At 41.1% G+C, this 10,024-nt stretch overlaps 1 protein-coding gene across 1 annotated transcript in view; it reads left to right on the top strand.

Moving 5' to 3' along the window:
* Nucleotides 1-1,015: 1,015 nt before the first annotated feature.
* Nucleotides 1,016-10,024, top strand: part of PRKAA1 (protein kinase AMP-activated catalytic subunit alpha 1) — a 27,997-nt gene continuing 18,988 nt past the window's right edge. The window contains exons 1-3 of the mRNA XM_062615442.1: nt 1,016-1,204; nt 7,016-7,157; nt 9,510-9,603. Coding sequence (XP_062471426.1) covers nt 1,072-1,204; nt 7,016-7,157; nt 9,510-9,603 — 369 coding nt within the window. The 5' untranslated portion in view covers nt 1,016-1,071. The remainder of the gene's footprint in view (nt 1,205-7,015; nt 7,158-9,509; nt 9,604-10,024) is intronic.

Here is a 10,024-nt window from a genome sequence, read left to right as displayed (position 1 = left end):
GTCTGCACATTTTTAAATCTTTATATTTATTTATCTGCAAATAAATATCTAAAGACTATAAAAAATCTTTATTTATTTGCAAGCACATTCAGGGGCTGTGTTTAGAGCAGGCAAGAGAAAGCATTTCAGTTAGCCTGGAACACTGGGGAGAGGATGTGAAGGGATGGGAGTCCCTGATAACTTCCCTCTTAAGTGGATCTCTCCATACATAAATACCTCATCCAATTGTTACTCCTCCAGATTCATGTTTCTTTGGAGGTAGGGTTCGAAAGTGATTTAAAAATAACCCAGTTACAGTCAACAATAAAAGAATGTAGTCTTGGGTATGTAGAAAATACCATACAATCAATCAACAGAAGGAAGGCTGCTGGCCTAAATGCAATCTGAACGAATGTGTTGGTGAAACAAACTGGAAGACAGGTCATCTGCTCAAGGTAGGAGGACTACGAAGGTTCTACTTCTCTTTGTTTTCCTGAAATAGGCTCTGGATTTGGACCAGGGAAGAGGAAGGGAGAGAATGAACATTTAATTTATGTGGCTGATGAGAAGTATGGAAACTTGAGACATCTGGTTATTTGAAGGTGGGTATGTTTCTGCCATAGGACCCCAACACTCATGTTTTAGCAGAACTGATCTCGAGGGAGCTTATGCTCCTGAATCACCATAATTAAGGGCTGGGCTTCCGTTTGCTCATGGCGCCAGGGAGGGAGGCTGGAACATGGCTACAGCAGCCTGCTTCATCTTGTAATGTCACGGATCCTCCTTTACTGCCGAGCACGGGTGGTTGGAAAACCGAGCAAAGTTTATTAATTACAGCTACGGATGTATTCCCTGTACCGGCTCACCTCGCACCAAGAACGGCGTTGATCCCCCGGCTCCAGCCATCTGCGGGCAACACCGGCACCCCCGCAACGCCGCTCGGCTGACCCGCCACTCCCCTCCTCGAACCGCAATGGTTTGTCCCAGGGAGAGCGGGAAGGCGCTGAAAGCGGAGCTCGCTTCCACGTTTTGGTGCAGGCGGGTGCTCTGGGTTGCTCCTCCTCCGCTAAGGTTTCGGCGCGGGCGGGTACGATGCGCAGACTCGGCCCTTGGCTAAAGATGGCGGCGGCGGGTGATAAACAGAAACACGAGCACGGGCGGGTGAAGATCGGGCATTACATCCTAGGCGACACGCTCGGCGTCGGCACCTTCGGCAAAGTCAAGGGTGAGCAGCGGGGAGAGGGGCTGCCGCCTGCCCCGCGCACCGGGCTGCGGGAAGGGGGTAGCGGGCAGGGTTCAGCGGCGGGTTTTGGGTCTTTCCTGCTGCTGCCGCCGGCAGCCGGCCCGTTATGTCCGGACGGCCTCAGAGGCCTGGCAGGGCAGGGGGGATGCGGATCCCGCTGCCGCAGCCCGGGCTTGGCCCCGCTCCGTCTCCCGCCCCTAGGGTTGCGGCGGGCCAAGCCTCCCCGGCGGCGACACCGGGAAACTTGAGCTGCTAGCCGCCGCCCGGCTAGTGCCGCCGGGGGGGTGAGTCATGGGTTGCGGCGGCGCTGGCTGTGTGGTCCTGCGGCGCGGAGGAGAGGGGCCGGGAAGCGCCTGCTGGTCGGGCTGCCAGTGTCGCCGTCGCAGGAGGGCGGTTATGGGCCGTTAGCGGAAGCCTTGCCCGCAGCGGGGACCGGGCGAAGGGGCTCTGGCCGAGCGTGCAAACATCGCCCAGTGTGCTGCGCGTGACCCGCGGGAGAGGAGTTGTGTGGCCGGCCTGGCGGCGGGGAGTGAGGGCTCGGGGGGGGGGGGGGGGAGGGCGGCGGCGGCTCTCTTCGGTGTTCACGGAACTAACTACGGCAAACTAACGATGCTGCATTTATTGCAGACAGCACCGGATGTGTAAGGGAACTAGGGAGGCTTAATTCTTGAGCTGTCTGTACCTTGCATTTTGCTGCACAAGTACCAACTCTTGATGTCCTTGTAAAGGAGGCAAGATTTCTCCCTCTGCAAAGAGAGGAATAAGCATACAAAGATGATTCTGGAATTGCTGGATTAACTGGCAGCGCAGCTGACATACAGATACAGAAAAACTTTATGCTAAATCCACGTGACTACTGGTTACCAAAGGAGTTTTCTCCATCTTGGGCTTTAAAAACTTTTCCCAGTAGGGGTGCAGATGCCATACCGCAGATTTGAAGACTAGCAGAAATAGAAATTAAACTTTTCTTTGATGCCAACTGCCGCAGGTAGTAAAGCTGCATTAGCTTGTACTGTACCTGCTGTGATGCTTGTGAAAATTGTTCAAATACTGGGGTACGCAAATGCAAAATAACTGTTCACAACTGACTTAGACTATACTCTCATTGCATTCTTCATAAGGTCTTTTATGGTTATCCCAATAGATTGTTCATTATTACAACCAGTAGAGAACTGCAGCTTACCCTGTTATATCTAATCTGCTAGCTGATTTTTAACATGTTTTTACAGTGTTTCTGCTGTGTGTTCTCTGCACAAGCTCTTTCAACTGTTAAGAAGTTCTGAAGAAATTGCTCATGTATGGAAAATAAAAATATATTTGCCTTTAAGAGTAGCTAAGAAAATATTTTGAGACTGGAGCCCTCCAGGTCTCCTTTCTTCAGGGCAGTTTATGAAGTGATACCCCCAGGCACTTGGGAGCAGCTGGAGTACCATTGCTTTCTGTGGGATCTTAGCACCTCCTTAAAAAGAAAATGAGATAAGCAGAAGGGAGGACTCAGATCCCTCCTCCTCATGGAGGGACTACATGGTTGAGGGGAGGAGGCAAGTCAAAGATGTGTGGCTCTCCGCCTTCCCAATGCACTGCACAAAACTAACAAATGCTTACATAAATGTTCTTGTCTCTCTTGGCAAAAATGCATCTGAAGTTGACACTTTAATTTTGTGGAGCTACTGTTATAATTTTAATATATTATTGAACATCACTACTATTAATATTTAATGAAATAGAGTTAGGTTAAAAAAATTAAAAAAAAAAATAGAGGTGGAAGTTTTATTATTGCTCTATTTCCATAATACCCCTCTTCCTGCCTTATTTGATTTGCACTTACAGATAACTTAGTGATGTGGTGTTTTCCTGGTTTTCCTCTGGCTGTATTAGTCGGAATTAACTACTGATTGACTCTTGACTCACCTCAGATGGGCAGTCATGGAGGAGACAGCTGTTTCTGGACAAGATCTAGGCAAACCTAAAATGCCACACAAGTAAAAAGCTGTGGGGTAGAAGAGTACTGAGCTAAATCATATGAGACACATTCTTATTTAAACTTGTATTTAATGTAAAACCTCTATCCCTATTATTGATTTTTTTTCTTTGGGGGGGGGGGTGGTGGTGTGGTGTGTTTTTTTTTTTTTCCTCACCCACTGCTGCTGTTTCCTGCTGAAAGTGAATGCAGGCGTTGTTTCCAGATAGTTTTGATAATAAAGGTAACCTTCATAGAAGGAAAAGTAGTTGGGCATCCAATGGTTTGCACTGAGAAAATGAGGGATTCTACATAAGTTTGTAAATACACAATAATTGTTCCAATCCTCAGTTTGTATAGACTGCAGATCTGATGTAAACAGGTTGTCTTGGTAAATGCAGTGATGAGAGACCTGGAAATAGATGGTGAGGATCAGTTTGCTGTTAATGTTGTGCAGCAAAATGCCTTTGCATAGCATTAAGTCATGGTTGTTTTGTTCCCATGTTAATGGAAACATCTGTTTAGCTCAGGCTTTTTAAGACCACTTTCATCTGAGCCTCAGGTTGGCTTTTTAGCCTATTGCAGAAATGTTTCATTAAATACAGCATATGCATATTTATCATTTTTCCCCCTATGGTTTTATAACTGATATTTCAAAAGAATGTTGTATTTTGTCTGTATGGCCTTGTGATCGGTTTTCTTTTATATCTGAAGACTTGCTGAACTGAGTTTAGGGACCACTGCTACTGCACTTCAACAGTTAGAAGTCACTGCTGCTTTGAGACTCTGCCAGAATCTTGGAAATCGGTGGTGCATGTAGCCATAGTGAAGCTTGAAGGCAGTGGGTGTTATCAGAGAATAAAGAAGTACAGGGAGATATCAGGTCTGTAAAGTGAACTTATTGCAGTGATATTCTGTTGAAGGACTGACAGCTGATTGAGCATTAAGGTGACTCAAATTTTGATTACTTGCAATTTGCAAGACTTCCCTTTTATAGGTAAAACGTCTGTGAAGATGTAATACAAAGTAGCTTTCTGAAATATAACGCTCTGCTTACCTTTTTTCATGATGTTATCATTTGAGGTCTTGCATTCAGTTCTTCGTGCTGAAATCAGAAGTAGTCAGTGGTCTGTTACCAGGTAGTGACTGCTGTTTTACTATTGATACCTTGAACCAAATACAAGAAAACAGTTTCATTTGCCAAAGTAGTTACTTGAAACTTAAAAAGCTTTGTTAAAATCTTAAGTTTAAAAAGGAAGGCAAAAATTACTGGAGAAAAAAGTAATTCAGTTTGAAATGTCTTAAGCAAGTGAACTGGCTTTTTGGGAACTTTTTGCACCTGCACAAAGCCACCCTATATTTTCATTACAATAATTTATTCAAAGTCAGCAAACAGTTGAGGCAAAAAACGTGTTTACTCCTAGTCAATGAGTAAAATTAAGGCTGGAAGTGCACAATCTTGATGGCTGTGACAGCTAGAATTAGTTTCAGTCAGCTGCAAATGTCACTGTTTAATTACTTTAAAGGAAAAAGTGTATTGGAGACCTTATGTGACATGAGATTGTTGTAGCTAATAAGTTACTTTCCCTTTTTCTGAGTTCTAATGAAATTCCATGTTTTTTGTCTAATTTAGACTGACAAATTGGAAATGAGACAAATTGGCCCATAGATGAGAATTTATAATGCAGTGCATGTCAGAACTGAATATTTATATGCTAAGCTGTAGAATTGTTCAGATTTATGTGCTACTTACTAAATTACACACCTTACTACATGTACTTTGTAAAGCAAAGGAAGATGTAAATTCATGTCTTTTTGTTTAGTTTCCAAGAAGCTGTTTCATACTAACCAAAATTAATGTTAAACTTTTTTTATTCTTTATTCCCCCCCCAGAATAGCCTTATTTCAGCTTACGTTACTGATAAGCAGAAACTCTGTAATTCAAATATAATAGTTGCTTTTCTAATGTTTTATGTCGATAATTTGTTATTTGTTGGGGTTTGAGCATGTGTTTTATAATTTGTTAGGTTCCTTTAAAACTTCAGTCACATTTGAACTGAAAAAAACCCAAAGGGGATGCAATTACTTTAATTGTAGGTGTTGAAAGCAACTAATTCTCGTATGTGACATGATTTTACAGTTCTAGGTACTGGCCTGTCCATGCTTTGTTGGCTGTCTGGAACTTGTGGTGGATGTGAGCTTTGTTCTGCATTCCTCAGCAGTGCAAATGTGCCTGTCCAGTGTCTTGATTATTGTGGCCGTTATTAGGTAATGACTCCTCTGAATGAGAGGAGGGGTTTTCTCACCTTGCAGTGGGAGCCCTTCCATATTTTCAGGTTGTGATGGTTCAGGGTCTTGGATAATCCACTATGTAGTTACCTCTAGGAATTTAGACAAGATGCTTTATTTTACATAGTGGCTGTCTTTGTCATAAGAATAATTACTCAGATGCTTGCCATTACCTCTGTGTCTTTGCTAAGAATTTCTTCTCACTTGCATTTTTTTCCTATTTTTTTTTTTTTTTTTTTTTAGCTAAAGGCAGCTGGAAAGTCTTGTGTTGGGAAGAGAGATTCACAGATTGATAAGTGTTTGCGATTTCCATCGAGATTATTTGTTGAATGCAGGAAGGTTTTAGAGGTTCATAGCTGTTTATCAGAGTTTCCCATGGGTATATTTAAATAAAGCTTGAAGCCTGAGGCTTAGTTAAATCCTCAGGTGAGGAGAGACACCCAGGTGAGTGAGTCAGCATATACCTGTTAGCAGTTTCCAGGTGGGCAAGGACACATCCCTGGTAGGGACCCTGGAATTTGACTGATCATCAGATTAGGTGTCTCTGGAATCTGACTAATCGTGAAAAGGCAAGAATTGTGGTGGCAAATGAATATGATATAGCTGAATCAGAATATAACTGTGTGCAGAAATCCATGCAGATAGTGAAAACTTACAGTGGAACAGATACTTGCCTTCTGTGCTTTATCTGTGATCCAGTGTTGGGTTTAAGAAAAATATTTTTGGCAACTTTGTTGTGGTTGCTTCACATGCACTTCTAAATTAAGGAGGGACAAGTGTCGAGAAGTGTTTTACACTTCCTCTCTTGAAAGAAAATGAAACCCTTCTAGAAGTAGGAAACAAACTGAGGAATATGAGGTTGCATGTTTGCATTGCTTCTCGTAGTTACAACTGATTTTTGTGTGTTTCCTGTAGTTTTTACCACTTACGTAATAAAACCCTGGTGTTTACTGCACAGACTGTGGACTGTAGGGTCAGACTGTTCCAAGTACAGGTAATTATTTTTGAAGTAAACTAATACTCTCTGGTAATTCAGAGTAATTGCTGAATCTGGCTTCTTGAGGGAACAATAATGATTTCTTTAGTAAGAGGGGTGCTTTCAGATAAAGTAGGAGAACTGCAGGAAAACATGTCTGAGTCAGTTACCAGGTGAGCTAAAAGTTTGGAGTGACTTATACAGTGAGAGAAAATGGTGTCCCTAATTAGCAAGGTTGCATTCAGCAAGGATGCATTTAGCAAGGATAGCATTTTGGTGTATGCTTTGTTAGCAGTAGCGCAAAAAATGCAGTCATGCTGCAAGACATCTGAAGGCTATGTTTAAGGTTTTTCTTACATATCCCATTCATCTTCTAATGATAGAGTTATGGGAGAAATTGGAGTAGGGCAGAAGAAGTTACATGCCATCTGGTTTTCAACTGCATTTCAAGATAATGGGTGTATGTGGAATGCAAACATCTTAGTATTTCTTGGCTGTGGTAGAAATGAACAAATAGTCTTTATGGAGCAGTTGAAAACCCTCACTAAATACTTTCTTATTCTTGCAGTTGGCAAACATGAGTTAACTGGGCATAAAGTTGCAGTGAAGATCCTGAATCGACAGAAGATTCGCAGCCTTGATGTTGTAGGAAAAATCCGCAGGGAGATTCAGAACCTCAAGCTCTTCAGACACCCTCATATAATTAAGCTGTAAGTTTTACTTGCTATATTTAAGCAGTAATCTCTCTTTGCTCTCACTGATCTGAAATATGTTTAAAGGGCAATTCTAGGAGTATATTGTCAGGAAAATAACCACATCCCAAGTACAGAACCATTTTCAGTGTCCTCTGTAATGTGTTTTCATAACACTGATCTTCTCTGCAGGCTGGAGAGCTACCTTTAGATCTTTACTTACAAATTTTTTGAATGGATATGTAAAAGGTAATGCCATGATAGATACTTCTAGTAGCATCCATCTCTGCTTTTAGCTTCAGTTTTCTTTTTCTGGTTTTATTTGACCTTTTTTTCTGCTTCAAAAATCAGTTGTAAAAAAGATTGTAAAGGGCCATTTCTGTACTAAGTTTATTGTGTTTTCTTACTCAAAATATGTTCTTAGTGATGTGCTGGTCAGTGATCTATGGTTTTCCAGCATAGATGGCGCCCTGTGAGATACATTCTGAATCAGGAATGTGCAGTTTGTTACATTATTTTGGAATTCTTCAGTAAAGCTGCTACTACTTTGTCTAACTGTGGTGTTCACAGTGTGTCTGTTTACATCTGTTAGTTGATCAATAATTCAAAAGTGGAGGTCAGGGGACAGTATGCCCCAGAGTAGACCCCTCATCTGTGGTCTGATAAGTTATAAACGCCTTCGATTTTTTGACTTTCATTTCCTGTAGTGTATATCTGCACCTCTAAAGTGTGGGTGATTTTCACTGTCTTAATTGTGGTGTTGGTCCTATCTTTTTTCTTAATTATTTTTTTTATTGGCAGTGTCTTCTCCTAAGATGCTGCTGCCACTGACATATGCCAGCACTATAGACTCCACTTCATTTGGCAACAGCTCTTAACACTGAAACTAAATTTGATGTTGTAAGATCAACTCACTTCTTCAGTGGGTTAAGTTTTCAGAAGACTGTTGAGCTGATCTCACAGCAGAATTGCTGGTGCTGCCAGTTAGAGTTCATGAATGAGTCCAAAGGACATAGCTGTAGCCAAAACAAGATAGGAGGTGTCAGTGTACCGGCTGAGATGTGGGGGTGGAACAGGAATGTGTACTTGTGGAGTTGCTAAACTGTTAAGTTAAACAGGTTTCAGAGGACAGTTTCTTTCTCAGGGACTTATGGGGAGATATTTTTTTTCCTCTTACATGTGAAGAGAAGGGAGGAGATGGTATTCCATCAATTTTTTCACAAACTTTTCAGTTTGTCAGCCTGCGTTTCTAAAGAAGAAGGATTATTAGCTTGTATGTATGTAGCATATAAGACAAAATTGATATTGTTATACAGATAGCTGGAAGCTTGGGATCATGCTGCTCATACTATTAGGAACTGGACAGGGGAACTGTTAGATAGCAGCTTAAGATATCTGGGGTAAAGGTAAACATATCTCTTCAGTTTAATATTAGGAGGTAGACAATGTCTAATTTGAAACACTTCTGAGCTTTATGAAAAATTTCATGCATGGCTGTAACAGTGTGTACAGTTGCCAGCCTGTTGCAGTAAGATTTTCTTTCTATACCATGCTTTAAATAAAGCCTTTAGAGCATCTCCTCCTGCAGTTTTTGACCTTTAGCAATAGAATGCATCTTGTTTTCCTACCTAAAATTCTTTTTTTTTTTTTTTCTGGTCATCTACACCAAATGGTTTGATAATCTTATTTATATTATAGGTATGTAACTATTTCACAACCTCCTTTTCCATACCCAGAAAAATGAGCTGACTATAGAGAAGCTTGGCTGTAACTTTTGGATTTAAATTGATTAAAATACTATCTCTGTAGTAGTCTCTTAGCCATGGCTTTAGAATGTTGTTAATGTTCAACCATGGTGTTAGAGAATATTGGTAAAGGTAATGCATGTCTGAACTCATTGCTGTGTGTAGTTCAAGAATAACTTCTCAGTAAGCTGAAGCACATCTGTTTTCCCATTTGTCTTGAAGTGTGGTTTTATTTGTGGCAAGTCAAGTTTTCTTAGCACATTGGGAAGTACACATTTGAGATGCTAGCAAAGTCCTTTTGAATTCCTTCTTCACTGAACCAAGCTATGTGCAAGGCAGCACTGTATAGGAATCACTTGGACTAAGCTTACCTTCTTAAAGTATAAAGGCTGATATTCCTGTTTAGAAATATAAGTATGCTGCTAATCTTCGCAATGATGACATCTCACAGTGGAAAGAGAAAAATTGCTTCTGAAAAATAATGTGATTTCAATAGCTGTAAACTGGCTGATAAATATTTTAAACTATACTTTTATCTGACTCTTTGCACAATGTTGTTTTTAACTAAATGTAATTTAGCATCATCTACTGAGTGTGTAGACTAACAAATACCTTCTCTTATCAGGTACCAGGTCATCAGTACGCCAACTGATATTTTCATGGTGATGGAGTATGTTTCAGGAGGAGAGCTGTTTGATTATATCTGTAAAAATGGAAGGGTAAGAAGTAGTCTGACTCTAGAAATCAATGACTTGTGTTCTGTTACTGCTTTTGCAACACTTCTGTGTCACCTGCCTTTGAAAGTAGGTTCTTTTGGGGGATCCTTTTGGGGATATAATTAAAGCTTTATTTTCTTAGCAAGATAATATAGTTAGTGTAGCACAGAATTTGTGACTAGAGTGGTACAGGACTGCAACAAGAACAATCAATGTAGTACAACTTATAAGTAGTGTGATACAGAATTTATAATATAATTTAACTTTTACCATTCTTATCACCTGGACCCTCTGCAGATCTGGTCAAATCTTAATACATGGTTTACTGTATCAGTACAACATTCATAGTCTAGACTTGAAAATCATACGGAAGAACATGAGTCACTCAGTCTTTGGAGGAAGCGGAGGACAGTGGAAGTGTATC

The sequence above is a fragment of the Pezoporus occidentalis genome, unplaced genomic scaffold (genome assembly GCF_034315485.1).
Source record: "Pezoporus occidentalis ecotype Australia unplaced genomic scaffold, CSIRO_AGI_Poc_V1 ctg181, whole genome shotgun sequence".
Lineage (NCBI taxonomy): Eukaryota > Metazoa > Chordata > Aves > Psittaciformes > Psittacidae > Pezoporus > Pezoporus occidentalis.
This window is presented reverse-complemented; position numbering and strand designations above follow the sequence as displayed.